At 42.9% G+C, this 23,866-nt stretch overlaps 1 protein-coding gene across 4 annotated transcripts in view; it reads right to left on the bottom strand.

Moving 5' to 3' along the window:
* Positions 1-19,686: 19,686 nt before the first annotated feature.
* The window catches only part of MARK3 (microtubule affinity regulating kinase 3), a 69,913-nt gene continuing 65,733 nt past the window's right edge, over positions 19,687-23,866 (bottom strand). For 2 of the 4 annotated variants that reach the window (XM_066608112.1, XM_066608114.1), the window contains 2 exons: positions 22,987-23,031; positions 19,687-20,628 (listed from right to left, as the gene is read on the bottom strand). In XM_066608112.1, coding sequence (XP_066464209.1) covers positions 20,283-20,628; positions 22,987-23,031 — 391 coding nt within the window. In that variant the 3' untranslated portion in view covers positions 19,687-20,282. The remainder of the gene's footprint in view (positions 20,629-22,986; positions 23,032-23,866) is intronic. The other 2 variants (XM_066608115.1, XM_066608116.1) reach the window with 1 other exon arrangement.

The raw sequence follows: 23,866 nt of genomic DNA, 5'->3' as shown, positions 1-23,866 counted from the left end.
AGCCTGTAAACAGACCCGCAACAGAATACAGAGGTGCAGCACTATACTTGTGGGAAGCCAGCAGAGACAAGAAAAGTAATGTTTATTATGTCTGGTTATGGAAGCACAGATAAATAAATAACTGCAGCAACTCCTTTAGGAATACCATGAGTCCTGGGCTGTATGGAGATTGTGGGCGCCACAACAGTATACAGATTTAATGATGATCTGATACTTACTATATAGATCAAATACCAGGACCAAGCTTAGTGCATAGATATGGTACTAGAACCGAGCTTACTACATAGGTACAGTGTCAAAACTAAGATTACTGTGATTGTTCTGAGTAAGAGAAACCAAGTAATCTTGTAGAATATGATACCTTTTAATATCTAACAAAAATACATGATGTTACAGCAAGCTTTCGAACTTTACTGCTATTGTAAAGTAAGAAAAACCAAATCCATCAAAAAAGGAAAATAGTTGACAGTTGTATCGACTTTTATATATCCCTATTTGTGGATTTTGCAGTGGATCAATAATTTGGATTCATTGTGGATTTTGACACCTCCCATTGAACTCAATGGGGTAAATCTCTACCAAAATTTGCAATCAATCTGCAGCACTGGTGTAGCTATAGGGGATGCAGTTGCATCTTAGCCCTGGAGCCTTAGCGGGCCCATAAGGCCTCTCTTCTCTATATAGGGAGCCCAGTACTACGAATAAAGCATTATAGTTGGGGGCCCTGGTACAGGTTTTGCATTGGGGCCCAGGAGCTTCATGTTACGCCTCTGCGTTAAGAGAAGTTGGGGGGCCCCAAGATAAACTTTTGCACCTGGGCCCATGAGCCTTATCTATACCCCTGATCTGCAACATAAATTGGAATACTGCGGTTTTAAAATGCCACAGGTCAATTTCTGAAACGTGTGGATAAGATTTCTTGAAGTTTCCTCCACTTTGCTGGTACTGTAAACGTTGTATATTTTCCCACAGCCGATTTTGCTGTAGAAAATCTGTAGTTTATCTACCCTGTGTGAAAGTATCCTTAGGTTATGTCCACACATCTTCCTGCACCCTGAACGAAGCTGGAAAATGACACCTCTGAAAGCAGATGTGAAAGAGCCCTAGGACATACCTATACACACGTATGGGCTTAGTTCTACACACACACACTAGTGAAATATTCAGCCTCGGAGTAGGAGCAGCAGTCATCCAGCACCCAGAGAAGAGCAATGGCTATTCTGCTCAGGCTGTTTTTTGATTGGTGTAGAGGAGCTGCTGCTAAACAGAACATTCTCAGCTCCTTACCCTCCTCATCCGTTAGTGTGACCGGCCACAGAGCAACTGTGGCAGCCGCAGTCCGATTACAAGGAGCAGACAGTCCGTGGGCTATTTAGCCAGCCATTGGACCCTGGAAGTTCTATTTCCCAGATGGCAGCCAAAATTATAGTCCCCCATTGGTTGTGGTGCTGTTGATGAGGGGCCGCCCGGAAGGACATGAGCAGAGCACCGTTCCCCAGCACTTCTGCTTCTAGTTGCAGTCAGATTCAGAGAGACACTCCAAAGTCCTCTGCCTCCGTGTCTTCCTCCCTCTGTGCCTTTCAGCTGCGGCACTGCCTGACTTTCAAGGAAGGGCAGTGTCGCAGCTGATCAGTGGTGGTGGTACTTAAGGAACCCCCCCCCACACACACCAGCGCTGACCCTGGCTGTTAGATTCAAAGGATAACATGATCTTCTATGGAGTTGAGTAGAGCCAACAGGAGACTGAGTGGTATGGCACTTTTTAGGGTGCTTTTACACGGACCGATTACTGTTCAGATTATGGCTGGCTTGTGATAATCATTCAGTGTAAATGCTGCCAGCAACTGAACAACGAAAGAGAATTCATTTAACGTTCAGTTTGCGGAGACATAAAAATCAAACAACGAGTTACATGTGGTTGGCGCATTAGTGTCAATATTACAGCCCCAGAAAACCCCTTTAAAACAGATGTAGGGTTGAGTGCTCTACTACAAGGTATTGCAGTAACATGGGAGCCTCTATGTCCACCTCTGGATCATTGCAGGTTTTTTTATTTCTTACTTTAATCTTCTCATGTAATGATTGATCAAAATAATTCAAATACAAACACACATTTTATGTCATTTAGGGTTAATTCTGGACCCATAATATAAAGCAGTATATACAGCTGCATGGCTATCCAAGATCGCAGCAATTAGGATCTGGAGCCAGGGCTCAGAGGCAGAAAATATTTACCTACCTTTCTTTTTCCAGGATGTTCCTCTCCTTGGGTGAATTTCTCAATCATCCAATTCTACACACTTTGTTCTAGCGCCCTCTGGTGGATATTGTATGTAATTGCTGTAAATCTGAATAGAACTTAAAGGGGTTGTCCCGCAAAAGCAAGTGGGGTTATACACTTCTGTATGGCCATATAAATGCACTTTGTAATATACATCTTGCATTAAATATTGGCCATACAGAAGTTATACACTTACCTCGTCCGGTGCTGGCGTCCCCGTCTCCATGGCGCCGACCGAAGCCTTCTTCTGCCTCGATTAGACGCGCTTGCGCAGTCTGCCTCTTCTGTCTCGTTGAATGGGGCCGCTTCGGCGTGCTCGCGCCGCACAGGTCGTCTGCGCACAGAGGATTCCTCCTATTATTCTTTATCTTCCCATTCATTCACAGCAAGCAGAAATCTTCAAAGTAGCTGCAACTTGTAAGCCAACATTGTGCAGTAATCTCTATGGATAGTCTACATATAAAGCTGTCATTTCTGAATAGGCCTCTTGATTTCAAGAGCTCTAAATCTTCCCATCTATAGCCCATGCAACATACAATGGGTATTCTTGTATCTTGATGCCACCAGAAGCTAGGGGTGTGACAGGGGAACGCCTCTGTCACACCCCTAGCTTCCGATTAGCTAGATTCAAGAAGGTCCTAGGATCAGCGTCTGAAAACACATCTGGGGACCGCCGACTCTCATCTTCCTCCACGCTGTCACATTGAATGTGAAGGGAGGTGTGAGAAGAAAGCTGACAGGGTGCGACACCTACAGCACCTGTGAGCCCCAGAAACGGCCTGCTCTGCTGTATGGAGACACGCTGCGGGACCTGTAACACGGAGCCGGCCACAGGACATTAAGCGCTGCTGCTAAGTCGCCGGCTGCAGGATCTCTGAGGCTGAGCAAGGGGACAGTGTGCAGCCAATCACGAACCTCTCGTCAAAAACCCTGTATCTTTACTCCACCAATACTTCTGGTGGCGTCAAGATACAAGAATACCTATACAATGTAGCCGATAGTTGTCTCAAACTCTATTACAAAGTCAGTAGAGCCAAAAACAACGCGTCTGATCGGTTTTGGTTTTACAGACTTTGATGTTCATACCCTATAGTCAGTAGCTTGATCATAAAATGTGGCCCTGACAAGTTACTTTGCAAATCACACAGGCAACTAGTAGTTGCTATCATGGCTGAGGATAGTTATTCAACTTCCAAATATACTTTGCATTTTAATTTATAATTTTCCACTTTCTACTTGGGATCAATGAACTAAATTGTAATTTATGATCAAATGCTGAAAACCTGTACTGACCCATGTTTAACATCTTGTGATCCACTATTGATCTACTTGTAGCATTTATGTTCTGAGCTTGGTTTAGGTGCTGTATGTATATATCGAGGGTAATTCTGGTGCCATATTCATATTAACCCTTTAAAGACCAGGATGTTTGGTCATAAAGGACCAGACACCTTTTAGGGATTTTACTTACCCATCTGGTGGTTTTACTGCCCTATTTTTTTTTATCCAGCTGCCAAAATTATTTTTGCTGTATTTTTTTCCTATTACATATAGGGCCATTTTTAATATCTTTTTTTCACTGACTTTTTTCCCCTTTTTTAAATTAAATTATTCTTTAAAAGTTAGAGTTGTTTATTTTTAAAACTACTACATTACGCTAAAATAAAATACAGTTAATAGATTCATCATTTTGTTTCAGACGTTCTGAAAAATAATTTGTGTAGACCCGGATTACAGGTCGCATATGGCGACAGTTTTCGTTGGCATCAGCAGTGGGTCATTTTATATATTTTTTGTTATTCCTGTAACTTCTTTTTTTTACCTATTTTTGTATTTATTTTTTTACATCTATGTCCCTATCACACCATTCAAGACCTCTGGGCGTCTTTCATATTGGAAAAATGTGAACTAAAAAAAAAATGACAATGTAAGTGGAGCATCCATAGGAGCCCCAGTTACAGGTGAAAACATTTACCTGTAGTGACACTAGTCAGGACCCTATCTGCAAGGACCCTACAGCTCTGCCTTGGAGGAGGCACCCAGTGGTCATGTGATCGCCAGGTCCAATAGCGTATGTGACACTTCCACTTTCTCAATTTACTACATAGCGTTCATTGAGCGCTATGTAGCCTGCAAAGGAGAAGGCAGAATCAGTAAACAAAAACAAAAAACACTTCTGCCTTCTCCTCAGGGTCCTCAGCTGTGACTAACAGCTGCGGACACGACCTGGTCCCGCTTGATTGCAGGAGCTCTAATTTTTGCTATCCAAGATTAGCCCCTTTCCGCTCCAGGACGTAAATGTACGTCGGGGTATGTATGAAGAGAGGCTGTGGGGCGACCTTTCTTCATACAGCGCGGGTGTCAGCTGTTTATCGGCGAGATCGGGGGAGCCGTGCAGTTGTCATGGCAGCCCAGGGTCTTCTGAAAGGCCCCAGGGCTGCCTTAGGTGACCGTGGGGTGTCTTGATAGACTGCCTGTCAAATCGCAGTATGACGTAATGCTATAGCATTACGTCATACTGCAGGAGTGATCAAAGCATCGCATGTTGCAGTCCCCCAGGGAACTTAAGTAACACTTTTAAATAAGATCCAAAAAAAAAAAGTCCAATCTATCAACGTAGCTTATTATTCACCCTGCTTGGTGAACTTCGTTCCAAGAAAACCAAAAAAAAGAACGAACGCCAGAAATGTACTTTTTCAGTTACCCGGTCTCCCAGAAAAAAATGCAATAAAAAGCGATCGAAAGGTCGTATGTATTCCGAATTGGTACTAACGTAAACTATCAGCAAAAAATGAGCCCTCGCACAACTACGTCAATGGAAAAATAAGAAAATTGTGTTACAAAATTAAATGTCTTAAAAAAAAAATAAAACAAAAAAACTACTGGTATCATAGCAACCGTACTGACCCATAGAATAAAGTTATCATGTCAGGTTTGTTGCAATTTGTGCACTGTAGAAACATGACACTCTGAAAGATGGCGGAATGTCATTTTTTTCCATTTTACTCCACTTAGAATTTTTTTAAAGTTTTTCAGTACATTATATGCTACATTAAATAGCACCATTGAAAAATACAACTTGTCCCGCAAAATACGATTTTTTTTAAAGTGGGGAGGAAAAAAAAAGAAAATGGAAAAAAAGGGGGCCGCGTCATTGAGGGGTTAAAGCTCAGAACCAAGCGCCAAATATTTACAGTGCTTGCTCTTTAATGGGTTAAATTTACAGGTTAAAGGGGTTTTGTCATTAGAAAAAAATCAATACTTACCTATTCTTCCCCAGGCAGTCTTCTTACCAGATCTTCTCTTGTCTCCCGGGTCACCTCACCTCCAGCCAGCCGGATCCTCTTCTTCCCGTTTTGCAGCATCCATTCTTGGCAGTTTCCTTCCTGGTGACGTAGCGTTCACTGCCTAGCAGGGAGTGCCAGGGGAAGATTGGCGAGGAGAAGATGTGGTAAGAAGACTGACGGGGGAGGAATAGGTAAGTATTGATTTTTCTTTTTAATGACAGAACCCCTTTAAGGGTAGAAACACATGGTACAGTTGGCTTTACACTGACAAAAGTACCACCGACCTGCGGCAGCCACTGGCCTCATAATTTGGGCGGAAATTTGTGCTGCTATGAGCTGCAGAAGGTGAGCATCTTTGGGCTGCATGTGGCCATCCACACGGTGTTTCCACTTTTAGGGGGGGAATCTACTCATGGGCCAGTGCTGCATGCTTGTCCCTTAGGCTAAAATTTGTCATCCAGCCTCTGGGTGAGTCCACAATGCTATGCATGGACAGCTGCTTCCCATTACTTCTGTGAGTGAGCCCGTTACTTAATTGACACAGTCTGTGTGTCAGTGAAGTGACAATCTTGCTCAGGGTCAGGGACACAGCTGCAATAAGCAGTGTATAATGGTTAAATGGAGTCTCTAGGCAGATTCTGCTGACAGTGCTGGAAATACATTTCAATATGCAAGGACTCCCAACTTTTCTATTTAGCTTACAAAGAGCAATACTGATCAAACCCCTGTGTAGGAGCTGGCACTTGGAATTGCAGGAGCAGCTTTCATTGCGTTGGCTGGAAAATTCCTTTAAGGGCTGGCTGAGTACAATGACCTGGGGTAAAGGGTGGGGCATCTAAAGGGCTGCTTCTGACTGGAGTCTAGTCCCAGGGCCCAGTATAGACAGACAGTACAGGCTCTATGGGCTTAGTATTCCTCTATTGGCTTCTGCTATCATATTAGCGTAGAGTGAATGGAGTTGGTGAAGATCTTTACTAAATAAACTATTTTATGCCCTTCTGCCTCATTTGAGCAAATGGCAGGCAGGAGGAGGCAACAGAAAGAAGCAGATCCCTACAAACATGGTTCCCTGCAATACCCTGTAATTATTGTTGGCATTCTCAACATTGCTGGGGGTTGGGGACTTTTTTGGTGTTCGCCCTATAGGTCAAATTCCCTAGAAACTGCCCTGACTAAAACCAGAACAAAACCTCCAATGTACTTAACTGTTGGCGAAGCATACTCAAAGGTGTTCCCCAGGCATCCTCCAATCCAGGTACATCCATCTGATTTGAAGAAGTAGTGTTATTCGTCACTCCATAGAACGCTCTTCCATTGCTCAACTGTTCAACGACAATTCTCCTTGCACCATTGTAGATGGACCGATGCATTGCACTTCATGATGGATGGCATTTATGCAGCAGCATAGCCTGTATATCCATTAGCATACAGTTCCCATAAACTATGGCTTAAACCTCCAAGGGTCTGCATCTTATATAGCATGGTTTAGAGGGGTGGCCAAATACTTTTGGTAGGATAGTGTATTGCCATTTCCCTTATCTTGTACAGCCCCTTTAAAACTATTCAAATATATATATAAAACAGACTGGAGACCTTACATTTCGTATTGGTGAGGATATGTTAAGGTTTGTGCGCCTGGAAGACCCATACATCCACAAGAAGGTATATATCCAGTATTAAGAGGTACTAAGGAAGTCTGCAAAGAAACTCCATCATACCCTACACAAGAATGTCCGTCTGAAAACCATATTCCCCGGACCCTCCCCTCTAATGTTACAGGCAACCTCCAAATTTGAGGAATTTTATAAATCAGGAGTGCCTTGCCCTTTAACACACAAAAAGGAATTTATCCCTGTAAGGTAAGGAGCTGCAAGACCTGCTCACATGTACTGAGCAGGGACAGGATACACACAACAGGACTATAAGATCCCGGGGACATTCACATGTTCCACGTCCATTGTTGTGTACCTGATCTGGTGCAGTGAATGTCCTGTTGGGGGCTTTTTATCGAGGAAACAGGACAAAACAAAGCCAGGATGAGATCTCATCACCACTCAATTAGAGAGGGAAAGACGGAATTACCTGTGGCAAAACATTTTACTGGTGACGACACAATATAGAACAGATGAGAGTTATCATACTGATGGGCAACTTCAAGTCACAGCATCACAGAAGAATAGGGAGTATAAATTTATGACCATTTTTGATACCCTCAAGAATGGAATGCACTTCGGAGCGGGGTTCTTGCATCAGTGGAGGATATGTAAGGTCTAAAAGGAGGACGGGAGGGGTGTCCTTGGGGAGCGCGTCCTGGTAGGTTATGTGGGGACGCCTAGTGGGTGGGCGGGCCAGGGGATGGCATCATCTCTCCGCAGGAGGGGAATGCACCCAGAAGGGGTGCCTTTCCCAATCATTGTTTTAAAGACTTTTTAAAAAGTTGGTAAAAAGCCATACATTGATTTGAAGGAATGCTGCCAGCCAGTAGGTGGCTCTGCAGAGGTATTGTTTCATCTCCCTTATTTGTAGGTCTGAGGCTTCTTTCTTACGAGCGCATATCGGCCGGCCGTTTTCACAGCCGACTGATATACGCTGTGATCTGATGCATTAGATTCCAATGCGTCAGATCACATGGCCGTATTCCTGAGACGTAAAAGCACCCGGCCAAACCAATATAGCACTGGGCGTTTTTACGTTGGGCCCAAAAGAGTCCAGGAACTATCTTTTGGGCTGGAATACGGGGGCTGCTGCATGGACTCTTATGGGAGCCCATGGCAGCGGCCGTAGGAGGGAGGGAGTTTAGCAGTGTGGGTGGTAAACTCTCTCCCTATGCTCTCCTCCCTCTGTGCAGGCTCACCTCTGCTTTCCTCCTCGCTTGCTCTTTGCAATGGGAGGGGGTGGGAAAGGGGCGGAGCTAAGTGTCAACCCATCCTGCCTCCTCCTATTGCTGGCTGCGGACAAGGGGCGGGATGTGGGTGGAGCTAAGATCCCACCCCTCGTCCATAGCCATCAATGGGAGGAGGCGGGATGGGCTGGCACTTTGCTCCACCCCCTATCATTGCAAAGAACAAGCAGGGAGAAGAGCAGAGGCGAGCTTGCGATGTGGAGGGAGGGGAAAGGGGTGATGGGATGGTAGTCTTGGCGTATATGCGCCGGGACCCATGCCATCTGAACAGGCGTACAAACATTCGATTTGTGCGCCCGGTCACCAGTTTTATCTCTCCCAACGTAGCGTATATCGGCCGGCCATGAAAACGGTGGCCGATATACGCTCATGGGAAAGAAGCCTGAATGAGAGATAACACACAGGCCTATAACCTCTAAGCAGGAATGTAGAGATCATAAAACTGTCACATTCTTTGCCAGTGTAAGTATTTACTTCTCTGTTCCTCTTATCTGGTATTGTTTTAAGCACAAATTAGTCTCCGATTTCTGTGCCTTTTCATGTGTGAATGTTTATATTTATATATGTTCCATCCAAATCTGTTTCATTATGCCTGAGGAAGGTTCCTAAGTAGGCCAGAAAGCTTGCAATAAGATCATGTATTTTTGTTAGCCATTAAAAGCTATCATATCTATAGGGTTACTTGATTTCTTTTTGAGATCACATTGGCTAACACGGTACCAAAACATTTTTTCGTATATCCAGTACTGGCATGACAAATGGAGCACACAGGTGACCACAAACTAGCAAAGCGATTGTATCTGTTGCTATTGCAAAATATGTCCATCTTGTCCACATAGTAAAGGGAGTGTACAAGACTACTGGCCATCATTATGTACATTTAGTTTCTGAACCTGTAGTCTGAAACATCTAGGAATGGCTGTTATGTAGCACCAGGCTCTAGGCAGTAGAGCAGGAAGATGAATTTGTGTTCCAAACTTTGAGTCTGCCCAATGACTCTGTTATGAGACAGTAAGAGGAATGCAGAAGCTGGTTGGTGGGAGAACCCAGGATGTAAAGGCAAGCAGTGTGTTTATATTAGGTTCTGATCACCTCTGTATTGGAAGCAGATTCAGAAATGACAACCTCGGTATTAGGCAATGAAATCTGCTAGGGTCCATAGCTCAATTCATGAATCGTAGTTTGCATCGAGGATAGAAACTCCAACACTGAGCCTTAGAAATGTGTAAAAAAAAAACATGTATATTCAGCACCCCCACAAAAGGTTTCATATTACTCCAGGATCCACAAGTGTAATAAGTCTGAAGTAGTCTTCATCACAGTTCAGCCGCAGTCTTCTTACCCTGGCACTTTCTTCAAATTGCAGTCTACCTTCCTATTTAGGATCCAGAGAGAAAAGCACGGCCCACACTGTGCATGTAGTTACTCCACTCCACTAAGAGAGGCAAGCAATGTCAGCGAGGAGAAAGATCCTGGCAGGTCTACCAAGATCTGTATCTAAACAATTTTATTGTGCCATGAAAACCTAGTACAACATGTTTCCACCCACAGGGGGTCTTCATCGGTGCCATTTTGAAATTCCTATAGTATATTCATAGAAGGTTCTGCAAGCAGCACCCTCAAGTGATGCTCTGAGTTAGTTCAATTTTATAATATGGAAGTGGGTTGAGGTTCTTTGGACCTGAACCTTCCCATTTTCATCACGGCTTGCGGCAGCTAACCTTGGATGTTATTGACACACCGACAATTTGAGTTGTGTCCAACGTTTACACAACCATATCAGTTGAGAGTTATAGATCAGCTTTTTATGATTCATTGTTTTAATTTATCAACCCTCCGCCCCGTTTTTCTTCTGTAATTTTTCCTTGCTGGGTCCTAGAGAAATAATTTACATGATAGGGATTGGGGAGAGTTACCATTCCATTTTCTAGCTTATTTAATTTTGTCTGATGTATATTAACCACAAATGAATGAATGTTAAATTTACAATTATGTTATGACGATGGAGTTAAAATAGACTTCAGGCTGGTTTGCCAATTTTTCTTCGCTGCAAAAGTAACAATGGCTATGTGTATTCATAGAACATCCAAAAACCATATTATACCAGATAAGAACACTGAGATTTATCAAAACCAACAAAAAGGAAAAGCATTGACTACTTACTATAGGAAGCAGATTGTATCTTTAATATTTACAACTACTTTTTAAAAATAAGACAAAATTGCCTCACTTTACGTTGACGAGTTATATCCCCCATCCATATTGTGTTTTGTGGTGGCCTGAAAGAATGTATTGCATCATACTAAAGCCCCATTTACACTGGAAGATGAGAGCTCAAAATAAATAAATAAATCGCTGAAATGAGTTTGAGGGCCCCTAGCACTAGCATTTTTCCCGCGATTTTTTATGCATTTTTTTTTTAACAGAAAAGTTAATAGGAATTTCTAATGTTAAAGACGCATTGCACGAAAATTACAAGTTTGTGCTTTGCGATTTTTGTGCGTCGCGTGAAAAACACAAGTGTGCAGGGGCCCTGAGTGAGTTTTGAGCGATCATCTTTGCATAAACTCTTAAGTAGCTAATTAGCTACTTAGGGGTTAAATGAAGGCGGAGCAGGACACCACTGAAAGCTCACAGCAGCTGCTTTGTATATGCAAACAGCTGGTTCGTTCTCAGAGCTTTCAGCTGGTATCCCGCTGAGAAGTCCTGAGCGAGATACCAGCTGAAAGAATGCTATTAGCGGTATCCCGCTGAGAAATCAGCATGCGGCGCTGATTAGAGTCCTCACTGGCTTTTAGCTAGTCTGTGTGTGCGTGAGCGGGTTTGTGAGTGACTTACATGCTCCGACCCTCATCACATGACGGTGACATCAAAGGTCCTTCATCCCCAGTGAGTGTTACATGCTCTGCCCCTGATCACATGACTGTATCATCATTGCAGGCCCTGTACGCACACGGCTGCTGTCCGGCTAGGTGTTCGTTAGTATTCCATAGCAACTGAGACAGCAGGGGGCATATATCTATATCACGCTCAAGCTCAGTACTAGGGAACAATTCCAGCAACCTCATTGGTTCTGATTCACAATTCCAGCAACCTGATTGGTTGTTAGTGTCAAGCAGTAGGTATATATGCCTGCAGTGGGTTTGTAGTCCACCCGTACTCTGCACAAGGATGCAGGACCTTTGATGACATCAACAACATGTGATAAGGGGTGGAGCATGTAACTCCCTCACTGACAATGAGGGATCTTTGATGACGTCATGATGTGATCATAGGCAGAGCATGTAAGTCCTTCACTCGGTATGAGCGTCACCATCGTGATCAGGGGTAGAGCAGGACAGTGACATGATCACAGGTCCTTCATCTCCAATGCTGTGCCGCTTCTGATCTCTGTTGTATGGGATGACAATGTATGTTATGTAGCACAGCTGTGTGGCACATTGCGCCACCAGAAACACTGGTACTATAATTTCCTAATAATTACTACTACTATAGAAAATAAGGCAATGGTACCATGATAACTCTTATTGCTGCGATTATACCACCATTTCCAATACGGAATCACAACGATCCAGGATGTCTAGTTCTAGCGATCGTTTACATGTGTCCTCAACCTGCAGAACATTCCTGACTCTTGCCTTCAACTTTCAGCAAAGAATAAAGTTTGACAGAGACAACATTGCCCCATCAATGTGACAAGTACAACCGAATTAGATATACAATCCTGCACCGCATCTGTCCACAAAAGAAGTTGAACTGCAATAACAGACAACCTATGGACTTTTTAACTCTGTACAATTATTTTAACGAGGACCCATCATGTCCTCATACCTGCGTAGCTGGCTGCAGTTTTACAGCCTTGGTCCTGCCAACTCCAACAATGTCTCTTGTTTATACTCAACCCCATGTGGGCTCTTAGTTTTGACTCTGCGCCATGTGTCAAGTGGGTGGTCTCCACTCACTGAAGTCTGATGTCAGCCATTGGCTTAGCAGAGGGGACCACCCACTTGACACATTCACAGCAAAAGGAAGCTGAAAATAAAAACCTATAGAGGGGAACAGGGTGAATCATAAGCAAAAAGACGTTGATGGAGTCAGTGCAACAGTGGCTGCAAAGCTATGCAGCTGGCCACACCATGAGAACGTGAGTTTCTCTAAGGATATTTTCACACAACCATAAATACGCAGCCTATTTCTTTTGTACATAATCTGCAGTGAATAGAGCCCATTGATTTCAACGGGTTCATTCACAGCGGTGTATCTTTCACATGACTTTCGTTCCGGTGAAAAAAAAATACAGCATGTCTTATCTTTGTACGTATTACACACCGAAATACCCCATTATAATCAATAGGTGTGCATAAATATGCAGGAAACCTGTGTATTCGCTATGTATATATGCACAAAATTAATCGCGCATTTGTTTTTTTTTTTACAAATGCGTCGACAGGCAGAAACACGTAGGGAATCCGTGTATTTTGGACTGTGAATACGCTGCGTATTCATAAACCAAAATATGCAATACAACTGTGTCAAAGAGCCCTAAAACTCAGTTTAAGCATTCTGCCTGCAACCAGTTTTGGCCTTACCGCCCAAGCCTCACTTGTTCAAATTTGACGTGTATATATCAAGATATTTGCAGGCCTCCTATCTCTGAACCAAGATCCCATCCAAAACAAAGAAAAGTGGAAATCCGTCCTATATGGTTCCCACAAGACAGGCTCTGTCCGTAGACAGACTTAAAGCTTTCACCATAGGAGAACCCCAAAATGACCCAGATCCCTCTCCAACTACATGAAACAACAATGCCTCCTGGTCCCCCAGCCCCGTCAAAACTCTTGTGAACACGGATCTGACTCTGCACCAACTTTCTGATCAACTCCTGACAGCCATCCAGACATCCACCACGGCGCTCACAGGAAAAATCGACAAGGTCAAAGCAGATGTCGGACGCATACGAAAAGACCTGAAAAATCTAAGGGACAATGTGACCCATGCAGACAAAAGAACATCCAATTATGGAAGCTATGTCCCCAATGTCAAACCCAGTGCAGGAAGCTCACTCGAAAGGTTGAAACATGGTGGCAAAAAGTGGATAACCTGGGGAACTGCTCCAGGCGTAACCACCTCAGAATTGTAGGCCTTTCAGAGCATATCGAAATACTGCGTCCAGAGACATTCACGGAGCACTGGCTGTGTGAGCGGCTTCCTGGAGCCCCTCTGAGATGCTTACTGGCACGACTCCTTAACTGCAGAGACTGAGATGTGATCTTGCAAGCAACCCATAAACATGGTCCGATCCACGAAGACTATGCATCGGTATCAATCTCCCCCTACTTCTCCGCAGACCTCCAAAAGCAAAGAGCATCTTTCACTGGGATTAAAGCACAATCTGCAAGACCTCCAGCTGCCCTACTCTATGGCGTATCCTGCTCGGCTGAGAGCGCTGGATGGTTACCGTATGTGGTTCTTCATGGCTTGAGTGGAAGAGTGGCTGCTTACTAGACGATGCGCCGAGAAGCCGTAACCTCTGTCTGCCGATCTCCAGTCATAAATACAGGACTGATGTGAGTTACCCCGTTTAACCACCAAGTACTTTTGTGAGTTATGACCCTGTTATGCCTATTCTATATCAGACACGCAGAGCACAGGTGATCCGTCCGTTGGTCGACCCTGTCCGTACGTGATGGGAGAAAGGGACACTACCCGCTGATGAAGAAATCCTATCGTGCTCTGGATAAGGACAGTATGTCTATTTTTTGAAAATACATGTTACCCCTTTCCTTAAGTTCTATATTTGCCTTTAGCAGGGAACCCCTTTGAGCTATCCGAGTACAGTGATGGTCTAAGCTATTGATAGTACTGAATCGACTGTAGTACCCCATGTGTAGAGAATCGGATTTCATATTACACACTACCATTGCTGGCTTGCTAATTTCCACCCCTCTTGTACACAGCCAGTAATGGAAGGCAGTGGGATGGAGCAGCGCTTAGCTCCGCCCCTCCCATTGCAAAGAGCAAGCAGGGAGGAGAGCAGAGGTGAGCCTGCGAAGGGGAAGGGAGAGGAAAGGGGCAATGACATGGCAGCCTCGGCCTATGCCGTGTGAACGGGCGCACAAACGTTAGATTTGTGTGCCTGTTCATGAGCTTTAACGCCACAGCTGGAAGCACTAGCTCTGATTGGGTTAACAAGCACTCGAAAAACAATCACAGTCCTCTTCTTGAATGGCTAGGATTGGTTCACCGAGCACTGCACTGATTGGCTGAGCTGTGGCGCTTGAGAACCAAATCAGAGCCAGTGCTTACCGGAGGCGGGATTTTTGAACCCCCTGACCAGGAAACGCTGGCTGAAGACTACAAGCAAATATAGCAGAACAAGCGCGGTGGAGTGGACAGCGCCTGTAATTTTTTTTTTTTTTTTTAATGAAGCCAGAGCTTATTTTCAGGGTAGGGCTTATATTTGATGGCCTCCCTCTGGAAGTATACCTACAGTATAGGGAGCTGTTGGGCTGGCAGCTGCTTCTGCTTTATAATGCTGCCCTTGATGAGAGATGGCCCCCATATTTCTTTATGGAGGTCAGCCTAATACTTATCCTTAAACCTGATAAAGGATTGCGGCTCATATAGGCCCATCTCCATACTCAACCTTGATTATAAAATTTTTAACAAAAATGTAGGCACTTCACTTAAACTTAGCTATACAGGACCCTGCTCATCCGGATCAATCAGGAATTCCACCTCAACTAACATACAAAGAGTGCAGGTAGTCACACAGATGGATTGAAGGTGGCAATCTGATTGGGCTTTAGTTTCCCTTGATGCTGCCAAGGCATTTGACTCAGTTGAGTGGTTTTATCTACTGGCATTGCTCCAAAGTCTAGAGTTTGGATAAATATTTATTAGCTGCATCTCCATAATATATAGTTTTCCAGTTGCTACTGTATCAGGAATCATCATGACGTCTACCTCCTTTCAGTTTACCAGAGGAACTCGCCAGGGCTGTCCTCTTTCCCCTTTGTTTGCACTGGTCACAGAACCTTTAGCTTTACTCCTATGTCAAGACCCCATTTATGAAGGCATAGGGAAAACCAGGTTGGGCTATATGCAGATAACTTGATCTGGTTTATGTCAAACCCTAAAGAAAACTGTCACATACTATCTCCTGATTAATAGGTTTGGACGTTTTTCAGGCCTATACATAAATTGACTAAAATTCAAATTTATTCCGCTGCGAAGGGATTGGATCATATGTGGAAAGGAGGGGGGGGGGGGGGGTTAAGAGATGCAACTTCCAAGTCTCCCCAAGTTTTAACTACCTGGAAATTCACATATCTAGAGACTTCGCTTACAGCTTTAATCTGAATGTGGCCCTTCTCTTCTTTAGGATAAATTTAAGATTTGGAGTTCATTGCCCCCATCTGTAGCAGGCCGCATTAATCATGATAATCCAAATGATAATCAGTACAGAAGTTTCTGTACTGTTTTGAACATGTAGATCGTTTTATTAAACGTTTGTGGTACTATTCTAACCCTCTATTAACCTCCATCTGTGGAAAATCCTTTGTGCCCAAAAGATGTGGCAAGCAAGGCCCGGACGGACTTTAAACTGTAGTATCTGGCAGACCAAATTAGATATATTACTCACTGGCTTTCTGATTCGGACCTCCCAAATTCGGGGACATCCTTTGATGCACTTATGTGAGACTTCCCTCTGGATTGTACTGGAAAAAACAGACCGGCATACTAGACTGCTACTCCTTATACACAGATTAGCCATCGGAGGCTGGCAGATGTGTAAAAACATCAATAGGTATGAAGGCACTCCCCTGGAAACCCCTTATGGGGTAATAAGAGTGCTCCCACACTTGCTGAACCTCCCAGACATGCAATACTGGATAGATCTTGGAATCACCTCCTTGGAACACTTGTAATGGTGTTTTGGCCTCCTTTGAGCAGCTGCAGCAGCTTTACCAGATGCCCAGAACCAGCTTTTACAGATACCTCCAACTAAGACATGCGCTCAATGCTCAGTATCCAGAGCCACATCAATCCCTTTCCACCATGCCTCGATAGGAGTTTTGCAGACGCAGGAGCTAAAATGTTATATGTAGAGCTGGGTGTGACAAATTGAGAGAAATAATCCCCTCACTCTCTAAAGAGGAGTGGAGTACTACAATGTCCTCCTACACTCCAGTCACGCCAGCAGCCAAGATAATGCAATTGCACATTATACATCAATGTTACTTGTCACAGTAGAGTCTTTAAAGAGGAATAGAACCCCTAACACACAATGTCATTGCTGTCAGATACCCAATGCTAACTTTAACCATTTGATGTGGAGTTGCCCGATGGTATACTCCTCCTGGACAGAGGTACAGAGTTCTTGGGACAACTATTGGGGGTGCTACTTCCACCAAACCCCGCTGAATGTTTGTTAGGTATACTGGATGAAGAGCCGTGGCAATTCCATATCCGCATTTTTTTTGGTGAGGTGCCGATTCTGGCCCATAAGGCTTTATCATTGTGTTGCATGTATAGGGGACCCCCGGCACTCCCCCAATGGAGTCATCTAATCAATTCTATTCTCCCATATGAAAAGAATGTAAAAATAGAAGGTGCTCAGATAAATGTTATAAAATCTGGGAAATTTGGATTTTGACTGATGTAAAATATATATAGAATATTTGTCGTGTCAAACATTTAATTTCGGCTCCCAAATGTGAGAAATTCTAATTTATTGGAGGATTTTCATATCACTAAGGCCGCCTGCACGCGGGTGGAAATCCCACGGGATTTCCGCCGCTCAAAGCCTGCATAGGAGTGCATTACAATACGCACTCCTATGCAGATGGCCGCGCGAAATCTCGCGCGACAAACAAACCGCGACATGTCCTATTTTTGTGCGGGGCTCCAGAGCCTCGCACAGAAACGTCACTCACCCGGCCGCTGGCTCCGGTCTGCACATGCACCGGCACATGAAAGAGCCGGGGCCGCCGGGCGCGGGTGAGTACGCGCTCGTCTCTGCAGGCGCTTGGGTCGGGTCTCGCCGCCGGATCCGACCTGCTCGTCTGCAGGCAGCCTAAGATAAACACCTATAAAACCGTTGTAAGTAGGGCAACCGCCCTGAAAAGAGTGGCCCTCCATAGCAACCTGTCCTTACCCTATAATTGCTCTGTCCTCTGGGAAGACACAGGTTTCTGTAGGGTAATGAAAGAAGAGATGGGGGAAAGAAAAAAAAAAAAAAAAGAGGGAGTGGAGCATGTACTTGAGCGTTTCAGAGTCTATAAACCAATGTTTTGGTTTGGGAATGTAATCTGATTTTCTCCTCACTTTATTTTATATAAGGGAGTGAGATTCCTTAATTCCTGATGTGTTTGAAAGCGTGCAGACCAGCCACAAAACATCACACCTTCCGCTGTTGAGTCGAGTTTAGAAGTCAGACTCGTGTCTCTTTAAGAAAAGGGATTACGCCTACAAGCACTTTTTCTCCTACATTTATTCTAAGTTCCTCTAGGGGGCTCTTTTTTTTATGGTGATCGCTTTACTTGACAAAGGCCTTCTAGGTGTTTATCATAGGGATATGACAATCTTCAAAAAAGGTGAGGAATTCTAATTAGTGAGAACTGAAATTATAGGTTTGTGATCTAAGTTATTTTAAAGCTATCAAACTCTAGTGACTACTAATACAAGGCAAATACGGTTATCCTTCACGGGAAGTGGTGACCCTCCAGTGAACAGTATAGCTTGTGTACTTTGTGTTAATCAATTTTGCTCAACACTTTGCAAATTTTTCTAAATCTGTATATGTAAGCATTTAAAAAAAATACTATTTTCAAACAATTTTTTTTGCTTGTAGGACAGTCATACCACACAAAGTAGTTAAACATTTATCATATGGCAATTGTACTTTGCAAGGGTCTTTAACGTGGACATCAGAAAGCCTATAAAATGGCAAAACCCATTATTAAAAGGGACCAATTTAATGCTGAAGCAACGATGAGGCCTATATAATAGAAACCTCCATAACGTCACCTCATTTTAGAAACTGCTGTCCTGTTTTCATTTATAAGGCCAGTTAACTCTTCAGGTGTTTCACAGAAATTAAGGCAAAGTGGAGGACGAATTCAAACTTTTCTATTTTGATATTTTTCTCCGTAACAAAGCAGAACTTGGCAAATAAGACTCAACATATGTTGCCCTGAATCTACAGTTTTCAGAAATATCCTTCATGTGGCTCTAGTTTGCAACAGGCCTCGAAAATTAAGGAGCACCTTGCAGATTTTTTGGCCTCCCCTTTATTGAAAAATTTTTTTAGGCACCATTTCAGGTTTGCAGAGTGCCAAGACAAACACCCCTCAAGCAATTCGTAAAGGGGTATAACAGTGTTTCAACTGCAGAGGTGGTTTAGAATTGGACTTCAAATTGTTTTTTATCCTTGACCCTCTATTTTTTCCACTTTAGCAAGGATTAATAGGGTAACAAATTGCGGGGTGCTTTTGCTCAGGAGTATGTAAATGCCCCATACTTGGATACAAACTGCTGTTTGGGCACATAGGCTCAGAGGTACCCAGTACAGTGGACCACCACCTATAAAATTGACCTCATTTTGGAAAGGACACCCTTTAGGGTATTATTCTGGGGTATAACTGACAGCAGTTGTTTGGGGTCTTATTAGCATGCTAATGTATAGCTTGGGAACAGCTTGCCAAGCACATCAGGACTTTTTTGTAGAAGGGAGGGAATATGAAAAACAGTAATTCCGTCATTGTGCTGGTTTCGTTTTTATTGCATTCACCACATGGTATAAATGACATGTTAACCTTGTTTTGCATGTGAGTATTCCGGTCATACCAAGAAGTTCATAAAGTATTTTACTTTGACTATGGCAATGAAAAATTCTCTTCTTGAGCAAAAATCGTAAAACCTTAACTTTTATTTTTTCCTTTACAATGCTGTCTAAGGGCTTGTATTTTACAAGATAAGCTGAAGTTTTCACTAACATTTTTTGGGATGCAGACATTTTTAAATAGCTTTTATTTAAAAGAGCTGAAACTAGTTCAGTTCACACTAGTGCAGACCAGACTTGGGCAGAGTTTAACGTTAAGGTTAACTGCAGCCGCATCAAATGCTTATGCCTTCAGAAAATTGGAATTTTAAGTAGCAATTTCTATGAAACATCCCGAGCATCTACCAAGGAACACAGACTTCATTGTAGGTATCTTTAGAAGGAACACTGTTTAATCGCTGCCCATATCATCACTCTCATAAATTACAATTCTCACACCATCACTGAATTTTTCCTTTAACCTTCCCAAACAGGACAATGCAAAAGTATGTCGAAATACAACATGTGCAGTTAACACTTGTGCAATCTAAGGTGTGTTTTTCTTTAAAAAAAAAAAAAAAACTATTACAGGAGGTCTGTGTTTAATAACCACCATTATTTTTTGGAAACAATTGTGTGCTCAACGCAAACGTAACATCCATACCTGCACACACATACATGATGGATATCAATACAGAAATATATTAGGTGATAACAAATCACCATGACCCAGAAAAAAAGCCAAAAGTAAATAATTTACATGGTAGGCAACTTTAATGCTGTAGTGCACTTATATATATTTATATATAAAAAAAAGTCCAACTCTCCCCCCTTCCAGCAGCTTGTTCCGTTTGTAATATCATAATTCAGGAGATGCAGGAATTATTGCCTAAATAATTCTATACATTAAACCAGTGTTCTCAGGGAAAACACTCTTTGAATTGCTATGTAATTTACAACTTGATTGTTCATCTTTACCCCCATATTTTACAGTTTTAACTCATTGGCAATTTTGGAAGCAATGTTTTTGAAAGCTATGGATGTCCCAGATATCCGCTTGAAGCGTACCCCATTCAGAGAGAGCCTTGGCAGTTTGCACACTTCCATCTCCCATTGGACAAGATTTTCGGCATGGCCGTCACCGTGGACGCAGAAGAGTAAGAAGCGCTCTCTCTGCTCATAGTCACAATTGTTGGCATCTAGAACTTTACGAATCTCACGCATCATGTCATTGGGGTCCATGGAACTGGTGGTTTTCATGCTCCAGGTAAACCGCAGCGACCTTGGCTTCGATTCTTTGTTCTCGTCTTTCTGGTCCCCTGACACATTACGACTAGAAGAAAAGAGAAGTTACTCTTTTGTAGGCAGTCACTCCAGGGTGGATGGTCAAGATGGGCAAAAACTGAACTTCTTAAAAAAGTGCTATTCTTACATAATAGACCCAGAGGAAAAAAAAAGTCCACGAGTACTAGGAGAGTCAACATATGTACAAAAAGACCTTTTTTCCTCCCCCAAATACATAAAGCTACAAGCAGCCCTGGAATCGGTTTCTACTGTCAAGCTAATTCTATTCAGTTACGTGTTTGGAAAAATTGTGTAGCAAATATATTCTCCATCACACGTGTCACAGTAGTGGACTTCTAGCCATTCAAGACTTCTCCAATAGTGACCTATTTTAATGTGATTTACAATTACGGCTTTACAATTTTAATGTGATTTATCTGTGCTAGCTACTGAACCACAGGCATTCACTGTAGAATTGGTTTTTGCCACGTGGTTAATGGTCTCATGGCAAGAGCCACACCAGCCGGTGAACCGCACTATATAAAAAGGAAGTTGTAATTAAGGTCATAAGAGGAGTTACTTGTCCCCCCCCAAAATCCACTATTTTTTTTAATTAGAAAAAAAAGCAATATAACTATTTTGTCAGTTGAAGCGGTGGGGATAGAGTTAAGTGTACCTACCATAAAATACCCTCTACGTAATTATGCCATTTTAGTGGATGGGGTACAATATTTGGCATAAGCCTTAAGGTCATATTCAATTATAAGACTATGTACACTTTTGCACCCTCAGCTCAAATGTAAATGGAATCTGTCACCATGTTCTTGCAGTCCTCATCGACGGCACCGTAAGATAGTGCCTGACACCGATTGCCATAATATGTCTGCAGTATCTGTGCAGTCGTTTTAGAGACATTTATACCCACTCCACCCTGCAGCCAATGATTGGCTGCTCTGTTTCTCTATGCACAGTAGGCAGATAGCAGTCGATCTAGTTGTAGCTAGCCTGCAGCTCATGTATATCCAGGACTTCAAGCAGTCCTCTATGCTTTCTGCTACTGATAAAATTCAAGTTTCTCCAAAACTACTGTACAGATACATAGATATATCACTGTGTCGCTACATTGTGCTGTCCTCAGAGAAGGGTGCAAAAAGATTGTGACAGTCTCCTTAAAAAGTAAAATGAAGCAACTGTGAAAAACCTTTTTTAATAGAGTACACGGCTCTTAAAACAGACCTGTCTCCACAGTCAGAATACAAACAAGCCCAGAGTGCAGACATGTCCAGCAGTCATGTGTTACTGTCTCTTTTGCCCCTATTCTTCTGCAGTCTAACACAGCAAGGAGGGAGAGAGTACAGGACTTGTAGCAACTGATATAATTCTGCATAAAAACGTATACAGAAAATGGAAACATCTGTCAAGTTTTTTGTTTTTTTTTAAAATAAGGCTACATTGGAGTAATAAAAGGTTGCAAAATTGTGCATACCCCTGAAGTAGATTAGAAAGTTGCAATCTCCACTATTTCCCTCTCCTTAGGCTAGAGGCTGTAATAAGTTGCAGTTGAGAACCCAGGTGCGACTCACATTAGACAGCACAGACACCCATCAGCATGCTGTCCAATATGCACAAACACTGCATGTCCTATTCTTATCTGTGAAAATGGACATGAATAGGACATGCCATAAATTTTTCATGTGGCCCATTGGTCTGTTTCAATAAGCTTGCATATGTAATGCCTCATAGGCTATAATGGGTCGGTTTGGAATACACAGGACCTTTGGCTAGGTGCACATGGCCATAAAAGCAAGTTACACTCAGGCTCAACTTGCATTGGACAAGCATGCATATACAGAAGGCCGATGCACATTATGGGGAATTGTATGCCCTATTTCTTGACCCTAAGGCAGACAGGAATAGGACATGCCCTGAGGTTTTTTTTCATACAGACCACGAGTCCGTGTGAAAAAAGGTCTGTGTATAGCGCCTTATAAGTCATAATGGGGCCATATGCTGTCTGGAATTATAGTGACAGCAAATATGCCAGCATGCCCCAAGCCTTAGAACAAAAACAGATCTTCCCAAAAAGGTTATAAGCCTATAGAGAATGTCCCATGAAGCTTACCAATGTATTAGGCACCTGTAATGAAAATGTATAGTATAGGCCTCCAACAAAGTTTAGATTCTGTTCTCTCTACCCCCCTTGACATCTTTTGCCAAGTACAGACACAATATTCCCCTAACATACATAGATTCACATGCAAAGACTCACAAGATCAACACAAGTAAATGCAAAAAAAAAAAAAGGTATTTGATGCAAGAATGACATGCAAAAACACATTCATATGAAAGGGTTAACTGAATGTTTATGGGTGGGTGGTGTTAAAATAAAAATATATATTGCCCTCACCTGGAGCCCTCATATCTCCCGTTTCTTTCAGATTCAGTCGGGAGCCTCATTGAAAACAACGCAAAAGCAAAGACAAGCAGAAGAGAAAAGAAATCTTACATTGGTGTTCAAATGCTTAGACCAACGAGTCAGCTAATCAGACTTACAACAAAGACATCACAGGAGATGTGGAACAATTTACAGTAAGTCATCTGTATATAGTGGTGGCACCAAGGTATGGGGTGCCCGATTATGTGAAGAGAATGAACTCCCTCATTAATAAATTGTTAGACGGCCACCACCTTTTCGACATTGCCTACATATACCGCACGTTGGTAAATTGACTGCAAAGATAATCAACCCAGTCTATACATGCCTTCATAAAGGTTCTAATGGGCTTTACGGAATTAGAATATGGCTGCTTTCTAACACATAGCCCCAAAACTGTCCACAGGTCATGTGTGGTATCATAACATAGGCCCATTCACTTCAACAGTACTCAGCTGTAATACCAGCCAGAACCCATGGACAGGTGTGGCCCTTCTTTTAGAAGACAGTAGTCACGCTTTTTTAAGTGTTAATTTCCTTTAACCCCTTGAGTGGCGGGTTTCCTACCACCCTGTCGTGCCCACCAGGGCAGGTTTTTTAAAATGGTCTAATCATTGAATTTTAACTAATTTTGCAGTTGCGTCTCAAGAGCCATAACTTTTTCATTTTTCCATTGACATGGCCATATGAGGGCTTGTTTTTTGCGGGACAAGTTGTGATTTTTTTTAAACAGGGGGGAGGAAAAAAAGAAATGGGGAAAAAAGAAAAAAAGGGGCCATGTCATTACAGGGTTAAATAATGTATTAAGTTCCTTCTCTGGGTCATTACGACGCATGGATACCACATGTGTGAT

The sequence above is a fragment of the Eleutherodactylus coqui genome, chromosome 6 (assembly GCF_035609145.1).
Source record: "Eleutherodactylus coqui strain aEleCoq1 chromosome 6, aEleCoq1.hap1, whole genome shotgun sequence".
Classification (NCBI taxonomy): Eukaryota; Metazoa; Chordata; class Amphibia; order Anura; family Eleutherodactylidae; genus Eleutherodactylus; species Eleutherodactylus coqui.
Note: the sequence above shows the minus strand (reverse complement) of the source record. Positions and strands in the feature narration are given on the sequence as shown.